Source organism: Phyllostomus discolor, chromosome 5, assembly GCF_004126475.2.
Source record: "Phyllostomus discolor isolate MPI-MPIP mPhyDis1 chromosome 5, mPhyDis1.pri.v3, whole genome shotgun sequence".
NCBI classification, from domain to species: Eukaryota; Metazoa; Chordata; class Mammalia; order Chiroptera; family Phyllostomidae; genus Phyllostomus; species Phyllostomus discolor.
The window spans coordinates 79,945,731-79,961,655 of record NC_040907.2 but is presented as its reverse complement, the minus strand read 5'-3'; the positions used below and the strand labels follow the sequence as shown (position 1 = coordinate 79,961,655).

The window sequence follows — 15,925 nt, the reverse complement described above, 5'->3', positions numbered from 1 at the left end:
CCTGAGTCCTGGAGTTTGCATTTTCAGGAACCAAGGTGTAGGGGGGGCTGGGGGTTTGCCGCTCCTTCACAGACACCCTCATGGCTCTAGGTCCAGGCCGCAGTGGGAGGGGGCAGTTAGAGCAACGGCATCACCTCCCTCCAGCCTCTGTTTGCTGGAGGAGAACAAAGCCAAGAGCACGGGTGGATCTGAAGAGGTGGTTTCCTGGGGCACTCTCGCGGTGTGGCAGCGTTTCTTCACATGTCTGCTACACACGTGCCTGGGGCAGCGGGTCGTCCATCTGCCCTGCCAGTCTGGGCTCCTTCGGGGAACAGTCCCTGTCCTGGCTTTTCACTTCCCTTTTGTTTCCTCCATCCCTTCCCCTTCCTTTCTGAGTCCCAACTTGTGGGGCTGGCCTCTGTCTCAAAGACATTATACACTCTTGAAATTCCATAGGAGATTTTATTGAAAGAAAATTAGCAGCTAGAGTCCCATTGAGAAAACTGCAAAAACCTTGACTGGTGATTTCCTAAAGCATTGCTTTAAAATATGAGTTAAATATGATTGCCTCGAGGCGATCGGTACTTTGAAGGAAGGACCACACAGTACTCCTGGAGGATGGTTGGCTCCTTGGTAACGTTGGTGATTTCTCGGAGAAGGGACCCGAGGCCTGGGCAGGAGCCCTCCAGCGGGCCACCGTGGCGCTTGTTTACGCAGTGGCCAGGAATGGATGCGTGACAGCTGGCCACTCTCGGAAGCGTTGCTTGAGTGATAGGACTGGGAGGTGTATGCAGGCCGGGATTTGTTACTTACTTCTAAAGAAGCAGAAAGAGGAGTGAATTTTCCTCTGAAAAATGCAAGCGGTGGCCCTGGAGTAAGGAAGGGCCACATGCTCCCACTGCATGAAGGTGAACCAATTGCCTGATGACACAATATGAAGACTCCAACCAAACCATCACACTCTGGGGAACCGGAGGCCTGTTTTCAAAGACTCAGCAGCTTTAACTCCACGGTAGTACCGTTCTCCCGATACCCATGAAGAACAATTCCTGTACTTGTAGAAATGAGAATGGCCACACCTTTGAGATGTGAGGGTCAAGTGGACGTTTAACCTAGAGCAAGATGTGGGGCTGTGCTGGAGGCTCCCCACCTTTTCTGTCTGCTGCCTGTGTGCGGTGTGACTCCCCCTGCTGTTCCTGGGGAAGAAGCGATGGGCATCAAGCCCTTTTGTTTGTTGAAGTTTCTTTATTGCAAAATAAGGGAGACAGGTGAGGGAAGGGAGGACCTAAAGCAGGGGTGTCAAACTCACTTTCACCGGGGGCCACATCAGCCTCGAGGTTGCCTTCAAAGGGCCAAATGTAATTTCAACTCCTTAGCAGTTAAGGAGTAGTTACATTTATACAGTCCTGAAACTATTTCAGCCCTCGGAAGGCAACCTCAAGGCTGATGTGGCCCCCGGTGAAAATGAGTCTGACATCCCTGACCTAAAGGAATCCGCTTAAAATGTTCAGCAGGAGTCAGTGGTAAGGGACTGTTAGCAGTGTCCCCTCTCAGGCTGGGCTTCTCCGGGGCTACACGCACGTGGTCAGGCAGGGGTCACCTGTTGGGCAGCAGGATGGCCCCTCTGGGCGCCCTCTGCAGTGATGTCTGCCTGCGCTGTGTCACGCAAAGACTTCGCAGACTAGCTCTTTGAGTCCACAAACCGACTGAAGGCAGGTCCCTCGCTCCTCCGGTTTTTAGGGAAGTGAAAACTGAGTTATTGAAAATGCCATGAACTCTTCCGGATCATTTTGAAGCAGAGGCTTCACAAAAAGCAGCACTTCTATGGCTCTGTCACCCCTCTCTGTGGTCACCCCATCTCTGCCTCCCACAGGAGTGGGCCTGGGGGCGCTGCAGGGGAGCAGCCCTCAGACCGCTGTGCATGACACCAGACACTCAGGCGGCAGCACGGTCTGCAGCCCACTCACAGGCCCCCTGACGCAGTGGGAAGGTGGGAGCGCAGGAGAGCCAGCGCACTGGGTGCCATTCACCTGGGGGCTCCCGCCGTGCGCTCATGGTTTCATGTCTATCCCACTGCAGGTGGAGCCAAGGTTTTTCCCGAATTGTGTGACGAGTCCAGGTAAGCCTCGCAGCCATTGGACCCCACACGGCAGAACCATTAGCACCTAATCTTAGAGCAGGGATTCAGAGAGCTGCCCTAGCCTTGCCCCCAGCACACCCAGCTCTGGAGGAGGGGGCGCCCGTGGGCGGCCCTCCTGTCGGGGCTACAAGGCTCCCTCTCCACGGCCGGTTCAGTGCACCTTCCTCCACACGCTGACATTCACAGGGCGCGAGGGCCTCCGCTCCTGAGTCCTGAGGGGACGGCCCTGGCAAGATGTCCCCACTTAACCAGGAAGACAGGGACAGTTACCCTTTCCTCCCTGGGCTAACTGAGCACCAGTGCCCTCTCACCTCTGCAGGAGCTCGCAGCTGGAAGGGTTTCACAGCCACACACACTCCCGGCAAAGAAGGTCACTGAAAGTCATGGGCCCTCCTTGAGGAGTTACTTTCTGGGGCAACTGCTGAGCCACATGTTTCTTAGACGGCACAGTGTGTCCCCGGGGTGCAGGACTCGAGACACACAGGCCCCTCCGTGTGCCAGGTAACTCCCTGCTCACTGAGTTTCTAACAGGCTTAACTACCAGAAACATAAGTGAACGTTCTGCCTTCAGACCACTAAGCAGTTCACAGCAAAACTGTACAGAATGCATCAGTAATGCTGGCGAGCCCACCAAGCTGCCGAATGCTGCTTAGAAACAATTCTCTTGTGAACGGTGGAGCTCAGGTAGGAGAAATAAACACGAACTAGTGAGGCAAGACACCAGAGGGCAAAATGTGCCTTTTACCTTAGAACCTCATCATGCCCAACCTACCCTCCCGCCTCGTCCAAAACATGAGTAAAGGCAATGCCTATGTCACGTCCCCCCCCCCCCCGAGCCTACTGAGTGATGACAGTGGGGTCTGTAAGGAGGAATGCCCCCCACTTCCTCAGCTTCCACTTTCTTTGAGGACCTGACACAAGGCAAGGACACGTTTGCAATTGGCACTGTTATTTTTATTAGTACGAGTATACTGAAACAATAAACTTGTACTGGTATACAGACAATTTATTTAAAACAATTTTGTTCAAATTTTGAATCAAACATTGTTTTATTATAATAATGAAATAATTTCTACCTAGAAAACCTGCAAGCACCATCAAAGAAAGGGACCATAAAATTCAATAAACAGACTCGAGTGTATCCTACAAATAGACACACCACGATTAGAAAATAGAATATGAATTCTTCCATTTTTTTAATATTTGTTTTAAAAAAGCTAGTGCAAGTACAATATTTTACACTGGAATTACAGAGAGTATGCACGCATATGGAAAAAAGTTCTCCTGTCACAATAAAAGCTCTTAACTATGTATGCACTTAATATTTTCTTTTCAGTAAGGTGCAAAACATCACTCCTTCCCTAGTTTTCCTCTGTACTGGCCACGTCGGTCTGATAGTGCCCTCATGGTTCTGGCGTCTCTTTTCCCTTGGCCCGTGGGAAGCCTGTGGCTGGAGGTTTGGTGGGTAATGATCTGATGGTAAAACGTCCATAGGGACGGATCTCAGAGGTTCTGGGGCCAGGATCCCACTGGCTAGAAATCAGGACCCTGTCTTCACTGAAGGCCACCTCGGACTTGAGGGCTGTCCTGAAACCTCCCGCCAGCTGACACTAATTTGGATTTACAGGTGAGCAGTGACGGCTGGGGAGGAAGAAACCTCCCTGAGGCCAAAAGGGCAGTATTCACAGAATCAAATGCACAGGTGTCGAGTTCAATGTTCACAGACTAAAGAATTCGCCCCACCCCTGGACCAGATCATAACTTAAGAGTCGGGGGTTCCTGTGAGAATCAGAGGAAACCTACACGCGCCCGACTTCTTGGTAACTGCTCTTTCAGGACTACAGCTCTAAGCTAGTGCCACCTCAGACCTGACACCCCAGAGGACAGTGTGCTACCTCAGCGAAGGTCACTGTGAACGTGTCCCACGGAGGCCTTCAGACTGGCCGTGGGAGAGGGGACAGGCCCACTGGCCATCCAGATAGTAAACAAACAAACTAAAGGGAAAGAAAACTTGGGCAAAGTCTCCGATTATCTGCAGTGGAAGACTTGAGTCCTTTCAGATAAGAGACGTTACGGAAATTCTTAGAGACTATTATTGTATAGATACTACCTATTGGCCAAATACACTTAATTTTAATACAGCTGAACCATTTGTATGCAAGTCAAGAGGACACAAAACCAAAGCTGCTGTTCCCTCCTGCCATGGTACAGGTGAGTGTCAGCTACCAGAAATGTCGCATTTCACGGTAAGGAGAAGCTGAGATTCTGAATTTAAGAACTGTAGGTGGGCTTGCTCAATATCCCCACAGCTGTCCAGTCTCCGCTGGCTGGCTGGGTTCTGGGACAGAATATGACTCTTCTGAGACATTGCCCCACATGGATTTTGGCCTCAATATTAAAGAAAAAGTTAACTGAAGTAAAATGAGGCATTTAAATTGAATTTCATGTTTTACCCCCCATTTAAATGAGGTGTGGGGGGAGAAAATGCTGAACTCTTTTTTTTTTTGTCCTTGTAATGAGTCCTGTTTTATTGGTAGCTAGGATCCCTTGTTACAAACACTTCTTGTTCAGGATTATATTCTTTGGGTTTATTGGAACAGGAAGTGCTGAAAATGTCAAACATCATCTCTGAAGAAAAAGGAGTTGCAATGGCTTAAGAGTTTAAACTAAGAAGGGAGCTCAGAGAAGGACTTTCAGCGTAGGAATGAACAGTATCTTCAAACTGCAGAACACAGAGTGGCCCTCTCTCGGAAGGGGGCTCTGTGGGACACAAACATAAAGGAAGCATAGGTACAGTTTCAGAGCCTTCGACGCAGTAATTCTTCCAGGCCATAACCATACAAATCCGATCATTTAGACATGACAAATTTCTATGTACAAAAAAACATGTAACTTCCCACCTTATGCTTCTTTTTTGTTTTTGTTTTTACAAACAAGGTATGAAACTCATCGTTTCAACAGATCCGTATCTTTCAAACACTGAATCATTTCGACATTCATTTTTTCTTTTGTGCAATTTTTTTAAAACATTACCTGTACTCCTCAAAGTGAGTGCCTCAAAAAAATGTTTTCTTCAGTTTCTCAGATTAGGCGTACATTAAAAAGAAAAAGAAAATTCCCACAAGGTCTAGTGCTACAAGAAAAGATCCTGTCAGTAAGGTAACACATTCGAAGCGAGGTCATCTGCGTAGGAGAAGTCTCAGCTCCAGAGTAGAGGTGTGCAAACTGTTTGGAGTTTCCCTGTCTACAGAAACACGACACTGTCCATGGAAACGAGAGGAAACCAACCCGACACAATAGCATATGCATGTGCTTTATAAAAAAGTATATTCTCTGTATATTTATTACTTGATGTTGTCTTAAATTATCTGTTTCAGAAATTCTGGGTTGAAAACACAAAAGTGGAAGCAAAGGCCTCCACTCCACTTTACAGAATTTAAAAAAAAAAAGCATAATTCCCTTTTCTTTCATATCACCGCAAGAGAAGCTGGACTGGGCCTCGGAGACTGCTGGCCCTGTGGTCACCTGGACTCGTCACGGGTGACTAGGAAATAGGAAGTGCAAAGGGTTTTAGGGAGAACAGACCACAGTTTGTTGAGCTGCTTGCGGTTCATGAAACAGTAGCCATGGCAACCAATGCAGCTCAAAAAGCCTGGCCTTCTGTCCCAAGAGCTCTGCTTCTTCACCCAAATCTGAAATAGCATGGCATTAGTGTCTTCAAAAGCATCTGAGATTTTTCTCTCTATGAAAGAAATAGGTTTCCTTAGTAGTCACAGATGTTAAAGGGTATTATCAATTGTTTCCTTAAAAAACAAACAAACGAAAAATTCCAAAGCTACAACAAAAATAAATTTTGGCAACATATTTCAGTAAAGATCAAACTATGTGCAAAGAGTGGATTTTATGATCACTAGGAGCTACTGTTCATCGTGAACATGCAGCATTATATTGCAATCTATGCAGGATCTAAGAAGTAATCCACAAGGTGCAGGAAATCCAAACATTCCTTGAAGTTGTACAACCCTACTCCAGAGCAGTCAAAGTGCTGCTTCTGGACACATCAGTGTACCACTCACGCGCCATCCCCGTCCCTGAGTAAGAGGTGTGAAAGGTTCCGCAGAGTTCTGTGTAGGGGAGGAGGAAGCTGCTGCCACTTCCTGCTGGGGGAGAAACCCAACACACTCACCCAACAAAAAACACATAGGGTCACGCTTCAGAGTTAGAAATGGGGTCAACAACGGCAATGAAAAAAATCAAACCACCCCAAACCAAACTGGGCGAGTTGGGGAAAACAAAACTGACTGACATAGAAAATTATCCTGAAAAGTCCAAATGAAAATGCAATTTGGATTTCCACTTCAAAAGATTTGAGGTAAGTGGCACCCATCTGTTTATCTCCACCCCAGTGTGGCCCAGACAAACTGAAGTAATTCTTAAGTTAAACATTCTAAGGAACAGTCATTTTCCATATTTAGAAATCCTTATAAAGAGAGGTTCTTGTTTGTTGGTTTCTTATTATATTTTTTCTTTTCACCCTGACTAATTTCTCAGTGATTGTGTTCCATTGTAAACGCAAAAGGCCTGCTGTTATTAGTTTAAAAATGGAAAACAGGAAAGAAGGAACTGAAGTCGGCCGTCAGTAAATATTGCAAAGTGGACATAGTACAGAGGCACATGGCTGATCCTTGTAAGCGGCAGGGCACCAGAGAATTTCTACGCCTGTCATTGCTAGGTTTGCTACACAGGAGCGGTGACAAGGGCTGCTTGGGAGCCTCAGGCTCACCGATGTCTGCAAACAAGAGGAGGCTCCCTGTCCCCTGGATGTTCTTCCTATTTGAAGAGAAAGCTGCCACAGAGGAGCGGTGAGCAGTGTTCGCGGGCGGCCCCTCCGCAGCCACTGGCCCTCGCACTCAGAGCGCATGCACTCTGGGTTGCACTTCCTGCGGGGGCTCAGAGGTGCGGCTCAACATCTCAAGGACACAGACCTGAGGAGGGGCCTGCCCACTTGCAGAAAAGGGCCTGGAAAATGGGGTCATCCTGGCCATATTGCTGCAGAATGCGCTTTAGAAATGACTCTGCCTCCTTCCTCTCCACATTCACTACTCCTCACGGTGACAGGGGAACTGCAGCTTGTCCCCCAGATCTCCTTTGCTCAGTCTGCAGCATCCACAACAAACACCTGGGCTCCTGAAGGTTCCTGCCCAGCACTCAGCATCCACAGCAGCAGGGGGAGTGCGCAGTGGGAGGCTCTCTCCTTCCTGGCTCCTTCCCTCCAAACAAGGAAAAAGCCAAAAGGGCATATTGAGCTTCAGCGAGAGCACACTGATCAGACTCTATTGGCACGGAAAGTATTGCACATGCTAATAAAGCAGGAGAATGACATGGGACAACGTTTAGAAAGAACCAATTCTCTTACAATTCCTGTACCTGAAATAGAAGCACGAAAATGATGATGTTCCTATTGCTCCAAGCCATGGATGTTTTCCCACTTTAGTGTTGGTGCTGTGGATCCAGCTGGTTCAGTACTCCAAGGGAGCCGGAAGGTGGTGTGTGTTTTTCTGAGTCCACATGAGTGGCTGTAATTAGTGGTACTAATGAGGACAATGTCGATGTGGCAGCCCGTATTCCTCTTACCATCAAAGGTTATAAAACAAGAAGAAAAACAAAACCTAATAACTGCAAGTGCCCTGAGCAGAATATATGGAAGATTAAGCAAGTTCTCTGAACAGAAACGCTTTAAAAATACAGCACTAAATAAGCATTATGACTGGGAGAATGGGCCCACCCAGCTCTCTGCTAGCATGCTGAGAGGGTAATGAAATTTGAAGAAAGTCCAGGACCTGTTCTAGCTATTCTATATCTATTCAAATGTTTTTGGTACATCCCAGAAAATGGGTTATAAAAAAAATCATTAGTCCTGGTGAGAACAAAATGTGAAGGAATACCAGATACCCAAAATGTGGGTTGACATTAGAATTTCTTTTTAAATTTGTGAAATGAAAAAAGTACTATTTTCAATGGTAAAAGAAAAAAAAATCAGAAGTATTTGTTCAAATTAGTTGCAGCCATTCCAAGTAAGAATATTGAAAAAAAAATTCTCCCTGCATATAAAGCTTTTTTAGAAAGTACTTTGAGATGCAAACTCCAAACCTACAAATAATATTTCAGTTCTGTGGGAATGAAAGGCTTAAACTATAAAATACCCTTTCTGGGTTTGTACCAAACATTAAATCTTGACTTGACTGCAGATGGGGAAAAAAAGTCACTCCAGAAATAACATTAACAACAACAGTAATGAAGCAATTGTTTAAAAAAAAAACTTGCTTACATATAGAAATGTCTCTACGGAAAACTCTCTCAATGAATTTGAAGAAAATTCTCAGAGTTGTCCTGCTAAGACCTGGGTTTTGTGACAGATGTGGCAGAACGACCAAAATGAATTTTGAAAGGAACATAACCTTATAAAACAGCCTACGGTTTAGGCAGGTTAGAAAGTAATTTTGCTACATTTATTTATGCTCGTTCAGTCCCCCAAACCTTTCCCACAATGTTATTGGATAAGAACTGCAGGAATATCACACAAATTATAAACTCAAGATGTGCAAATCGCAAGGTTCTTTAAAAGTTCATCTTAAAAAGAAAAACACTGGACAAAAATGAGTATTTTTTCTTTCCATCCCTTTTCTCTCAGTTTCTCTGCCAGCTCTGCATATGCCTTTGATTCTTTCTCAAAACATCAAAGTGAGAAGTGCCTTCCTGCCAGGCTGTCCTTGGTGGTCGTTCCTTGTCACACACTAGTTCAGAATTCACATTCATCCTGTTACACCACATTGAAACTTTCAAAATCTTGACGCGAGAAACTCTGCAGAGCTGAAATGTAGTTACAGTGTTGAAAAAAGAAAGCAACTTAGTTTTTTTGTTTTTCTTCCCAAAGACTTTAAAGTGAGATACAGTACTTGTTGAATGATAGACCAAGATGCTTGGTAATAAAGTGTGAACAGCATTTTAAGTGCTTAGAGATAGTAATATATATGCTTGTCTTCAAAATCTAATTCCTCACATCACACTGGAATCTGAAAAAAGTGGCACCCGAGTTGTCCATAGTCATAAACTATAAACAGTACTAGAGTTAAAAGACAAAAGATTTGCAAACCCAATGTGAAGAGCTTCCAGTGCTCTCTGAAGGGCAGTTCGTGTCTACCTCTTGGGAGAGAAGTCAATGTGATAACCTGATTGGTTTTCCTAACACTGCACGGAAACCAGAGTGGGTGTTTGCTCTCCACCCCGCTGCCCACCCCCCTGACGCGGAGCACCCGCCCACCAGACACCCTGGAGACGTCACTGCTCTAGTGAAGCACAAACGAAATCCCACGTGTGGCAGTTGCTCTTAAAAAAAAAATCAGTGCAGTCAGGCCCCATAGGGGGAAATATATATCTATATGATTAAAAGTTGCTTTTATTGTAAAATATGTCGGAGGGAGAAATGTTCTTTTACAGGGTTCTCTTTCCATCTGCTGTCCATATCTTTCTAGGGTGCCCTGAAGCTGGGTCCCTGATATTTATTTTGCACATGAGACCGCCTGAGGACATGTCTCTGGACCTCCAATCCCGTGCTGAGAGCAAGAGTGAGACGGGGAGGCAGAGAGAAAAAGACCCTCACTTGTGGCACCCCTGCAGCCCCGCACACACGCACCCCCTGCAATTCCCTTCCCTCCGAACTTCCTCGGGAAACCAGCAGAAGTCTCGCCCAGTGGATGCTTCTGTGCGGCTTGAAGAGGCAGGCTCTCTAAAGCCACATTCATTTCCACCAGGATGCCTGGTGCCTGGACTGGCCCTGTTCTAGCCCCCCACTTGCCCACTGACAATCAGAAAAAGCATATGCACCCGTCTCCTGCGCAACACCAGCTGTAACTCTAATGACAAGGTTATAACAGAAACCTAAAGGAAGAGGATAACATGTAAATACTGTGTTATTTAGCCTACAGTACAGTAATCTGGATACAAATGATAAGGGAGAGCCGAATTTCCTTTCCCCACACTGCTTCTACTTGCCTACATTAGACCGGCCTTCAATGCAAATCTTAACCTCCTGAGGAATTAGAGAAGGCTTAGGAAGAGTCAAAGGTGGCTCGTCTTCCGACTTCTCCAGTTTGCGGGTCTCCGGCGCTGACCACCTCCTCTTCCTTGTTGTTGCGGGCTTGCTGGGTTCTATTTTGGTGAGCAAGGGTGCTGCAGGCAATCCTATTTTTTCTGGAAACTTCAGTTCGCCATTCTCAGAGAGCATCTGGGCACTTCCCTGATTGATTCCGTTCTCCTGCTCTGCGTACCTGTGTCTACTGCCCGCGAGGGTGTCGGTCTTTGAGTGCTTCAGCAGGACGCTGGCGGGATCCACGGACTGGCCCTTTTTAACAGAGCCGTTCTTCAGGTTCTTGAGGGTCAGCGAGATGCAGACATCCCCAACGGAGAGTTTGGAACACGGCAAATCAAAGAGTTGGCTGGTTCTCTCTGGACAGCAGGATGACCAGCCCTGTCCAAACACAAAAAAAGGATACTCTACCAAAACTTCCACGCTGACCTGTGAAAACAGTGAGAGACAGAGGAAAAAAGAAAGGAAACCAATGAAAACATTTCGTTAGGGTTTTATTTCACACACACATATAGAAGCTAAATGAAGAAAAAGAAGACTTTGTTCCAGAAACCTCCTCCACTAACACACGAATGAGGCTTTTAATTTTTTGCCGCACCTATACTTACCATATGCAGATACTGAGCAGGAGCCAAGGAGAAAGTCCATTCAGTACTCAAAATAGCTTTTCACTGAGGATCAGCTCTATAACTGGTTTCCATTAAAACAAGTCAATGGACCCCCAAGGATGAAAAAACATCTACTTAGTGTTCAGTTCTGACCAAAGCTCCATGGGTGATTCACACCCAGGACACAGTCTCGTGCTTTATTAGCTCCCTGGACAAATGCTCCTCTCATGCATAACAGTGCTAGCACGGATCAGAGTTAGACAGTTTGTGAGCTCCATGAGGCAGGCACTCAGGTGTTTATCACTGTATCCCTGGCTCCTGGAAGGGTATGTGGCACACAGTACAGGCATTATGTTTACTGGATAAATGAACGTGCACCCTGGGAATTTAGGGGAGGCAGAATCAGTGAGGGCTAGAGTCCTCAGGGAGGGCTTTCACCCAGGGCCTGAGGGATGGGCAGGATCTGGAGAGGTCTGAGCAGAGAACACTGCTTGTCCACCTGCAAGGTCAAGTCCAGATACTCAAATCAATTTCTGCATTTGTTTGAAAACAAGTATTAAAAGTGGGGGAAGCCCAGGCTCTTTTCCATAGCTACCATTTTCTCTACACTGTTACATGCCATGAACTGGGCTGAGAAAATAGATCGAAAAAGACAGTCCTGATCCCAAAGGAGTTCACAATCAAGTGGGCAAAAAAGGCATATGAACAGTAATTTCCAATAAATGGGGCGAGTGGGGTTATAATACTTCGCACGGTATTAAGTTATGGGAGGCCGAAGACCCGCTGGAGAAGAGGCGAGGTGTTTTCTTAAGTGAGGATACACTGCGCTGGTTTTACAAAGTAATGGGGACGGAACATAGGTGTGGCTGCAAGAGAAAAACATTCCTGGGAGTGGGAATATGTACATACAGGCGAGCGGACACTGTGCAGGGGTCTGCAAACTCTCTAGTGAAAGTCTTACTATTGCCATTAAATTAGGGTGAAATGCACTTGATGTTTTAATAGTTTAACTTTCATAGAAATTTAATTTTTTCATCTTCATGCTATATAAAAAAGAAAAAAATAATGAAGTAGCTTCAAAAAATCCATTTTCAAGAGTTTTTCTAGAAGAGGACAACTAAATACTCTGAAAGACAAACAGATGCTCTGGATGAAATGTTAAAAAAAAAAGTTCCTTATAGCACTCAACAGAAAATAAGATAGTAAAAAAAAAATCACTGCATCAAGATCAGGAAAGGGTGATGGCTCAGAGGTGAGAATCTAGTGCTTGGGGCGAGTTCCTCCATGGGCGTTTACATGTTCCAAAGTGGAGCAGTTGTAGGATCAAGTGGGCTTCTGGTGATTCCCAAAGCACTGTGGGGGGCGGGTTGTGGGGAGGGCAGGGAATGGAGGTCAGGGCACACAAAGGAGGGGTGCTCTATGGTGAGCCCACTCTTTTGGGCTGTGATTCTGAAGGGCTACACACTAGAAGTGATGTGAACCAGAAGCAGACAAGCTTTCTCAAGGTCTGAAGCTCAGAATTTGATCATCTTAGTTCCTAAACTGGTTTAAAGTTTTGAACTATTTCCACAATTTTTCAAGTAAAAGACATTAATTTAAAAGGGGGAGGGGTCCATGAACAGACCCGATGACATGACTAAAAAACATTAGAAACAACAGATAATAAAACACACCCACAGGGCCTTCTGATATACAGACATCAGATATAGATTTTAAAATGACTATGTTTACGATATTTAAAGAGATTAAAGGCAAGCGTGAGGATTTTGGTAGAGAACTAGAATCTACTTTTAGAAGATCCATGGAAATTCAAGAACAAAGAAGCATCCACTAAAGTAAAGAATATAATGGATTTCCCAACAGAGTAAACATGGGTGAAGAGAAAATCAGTGAACTGGACTCATTCATCAACCTTCAGAAGAAACCCAGAGCCAAGAAGACGGCTAATACGGGAGAGAGGATGAGAGACCTACAGCACACACTGAGATGACCCATCAGACAGGGAATTTGAATCCTATGAGGAGGAAAGAGAGGCCCCTGGGTGGAAATAATACTTAAGAAGATAATGGCTAAGAATTTTCTAAAAATGGTAAGAGATGATAAGCCACAGATTCAAGAAGTCCTAACCCCCAAGCAGGAAAAATACAAAGAAGTTCTCACAGAGGCAGATCATAGTTTAACTGCTGTAAACCAAAGACAGGAAAAAAATACTTTAAAAGCCTTCAGAACAAAATATACATTATTTCCAAATAAGCAACAATTAAACTCATAGTGAACTTTTCATTAAAAATAATGGAAGCTAGAAGACAATGGAATATCTTTAAAGTATTAACTAAAAAATAAAAAAAGGAGCTACCAACCAAGAATTCAATGTCAAACAAACATTCCTTCAAGAATGAAGGCAAAATGGAGACATTTTTCAGACAAACAGTGATGGAGAGAATTCACCAGCAAGAGATCTACTAGGGAATATACTACAGAGTGTTCTTTAGGTAGAGGAAGCACAAACCTAGATGGAAGACTACAGGTGCAGGGAGGGCAGGGCAGCAAAGAGAATGGCAGATGCGTGAGCACATCAAAATAATACTGGCTACATACAGTAACATTAATAATGTTCTGCTGCATTATACAGAGGCATACAGACACAAGTAATTAAAACACACCCAAAACTTAAAAATAGTAAAGTTCTATGTAATTTCCATGGATTGTGATTTTTCCATTTAACCTTTATCCTTTTTGGTAACTGTGACTGATACAGTTCTAGACAAATTCCTTCAATGATATACTGTATTTGCTTTATGGAAGACATACGTATTTTTAGAAGAAACAATTACAGTGAATTTATATGTAAGCCTATTACTACAGTGTGTGAGCATGAGCCCTTATAAATGTGAACATTATCTATCTGAGGAGAACTGTCTAGTTCTGAGCTATTTTAATAATGTACAGGAAGCTAAAATTTTTTGATGGATACATGCAGAAAAATGAAACTAGACCACCTTCTTACACCACACACAAGAATAAATCCAAAATGGATCAAAGACATAAATGTTAGACCCCAAACCAGAAAAATCTTAGAAGAAAACACAGGTGGCAAAATCTTGGATATTGCTTGTAACAATTTTTTATCAGATATATCTCCTCAGGCAAGGGAAACAAAAGGAAAAACAAAGAAATGGGATTATATCAAACTAAAAAGGTTTTGCACAGCTAAGGAAATCATCAACAGAATAAAAAGACAACCCACAGAATGGGAGAACATATTTGCTGATACATCTGATAAGGTGTTAATATCCAAAATTTATAAAGAACTTACAAAACTCAACACAAAAAAAACAGTCAACCCAATTTAAAAATGGACATAGGACCTAAACAGGCATTTCTCCAAAGAGGACATACGGATGGCCAATAGACGCATATGAAAAGATGCTCAAAGTCACTAATCATCAGAGAAATGTACCTTAAGACTACAATGAGATACCGTCTCACACCTGTCGGGATGGCTGTAATCAATAAATCAACAAGCAACAAGTGCTGACAAGGATGTGGAGAAAGAGGAACCCCTTTCGTATTGTTGGTGGGAATGCAGACTGATGCAGCCACTGTGGAAGGCAGTATGGAAATACCTCAAAAAATTAAAAATGTATCTGCCTTTTGACCCAGCTATCCCACTTCTGGGAATATATCTGAAGGAACCCAAAGCACTAATTCAAAAGAACACAAGCACCCCTGTGTTCATTGCAGAATTACTTACAGTAGCCAAGATATGGGAGCCGCCCAAATGTCCATCAATAGGTGAGTGGATAAAACAACTATGGGACATTTACACAATGGAGTTCTACTTGGCTGTAAAAAAGAAAATTGTACCCTTTGCAACAGTGTGAATGGATCTAGAGAACATTATGCTGAGTGAAATAAGCCCATTAGAAAAAGACAAACATCATACGATTTCACTCACAGGTGGAATCTAATGAGTAAACTGAACTAACAAGGAACATGGGGACAGACTCATACATGGAGAGCAGAGGACAATTAGTTGAGATTACAGGCTGGGAGAGGAGGGGCTGAGCAAAAAAGAGAAAGGACTCGGGGACACGGACAACAGTGTGGTAATTGCTGGGGGGATAAAGGGACTCAATGGTAATGGAAAAAATACAATAAAGATGAAATTAAAAAAAATTTTAAAAGCTGAAATTTTTTGAGTATCTACTATCTGCCAACATTCTATATGAACTTTACAGAAAACATTCTATTTAATGCTAATAATATACTAGTGAACAAAAGCACTGTTGTTCCAATTTGCAAATAAGGAACTATAGTCTCAGAAAGACTAAAATCACTTGTGTAATGTCATAGCCATAAATTGATGGGACTGGGATCGAACCCCAGTTTCTTTGACCACAAACCCATTTTCTTTTTCCTAAGCTCCTGATTTCTGCCTGTACAAATGAAGATATTATAATACTACCAAGAGATGAACTTGACATTCCTACTACCCCCAGCAGTGGTGAATCTGACTTGCAATAAGTAGGGTTGCAATGGCACGAGTCATGGATTTGTTTCATGGAACAGAAAACTGTGAAACAGTGTCTGCCTCACATCTATGCATACAATTCTAGTCTCCCCATAGAAGTGCATGAGGAGGCTGATATTCAATTACAGAACCACGTTTATATCACACACATGTATATTTGCATATGCAGATTTACCATCAGACTTCCAAGTTGCAGTACCAGATGGGGATGCCCACTGAGTTCCACACTGGAGGACCACCCTGGAGCTGGCTGCATAAATCCTGCCCCAAACCTCTTAGAGCCATGTCATAAGCTGAGCAGAGGAACAACTCCTATTTCCAGTGGGCATTGTTTAACTGTATTTCCCAGTCATAACAACAAAGTTCTCAAGTGCAAATATCTCCTAAGGACCTCTACCAGCCACACTGTTTGCTTATCCGTGCCTAACAACTGTCAGATGCCATGTGATGTCCGTAATGCTAGGAACCCTATTTGCAGACATATTGGCCTCGTTTTTGGCTTGACACATTTCTAGATG

General features: G+C 44.2%; 1 protein-coding gene across 8 annotated transcripts in view; it reads right to left on the bottom strand.

Moving 5' to 3' along the window:
* Positions 1-4,632: 4,632 nt before the first annotated feature.
* Positions 4,633-15,925, bottom strand: part of ATXN1 (ataxin 1) — a 384,633-nt gene continuing 373,340 nt past the window's right edge. For all 8 annotated transcript variants that reach the window (XM_036026476.1, XM_036026475.1, XM_036026474.1 and 5 more), the window contains one exon: positions 4,633-10,694. In XM_036026476.1, the coding sequence (XP_035882369.1) occupies positions 10,164-10,694 (531 nt within the window). In that variant the 3' untranslated portion in view covers positions 4,633-10,163. The remainder of the gene's footprint in view (positions 10,695-15,925) is intronic.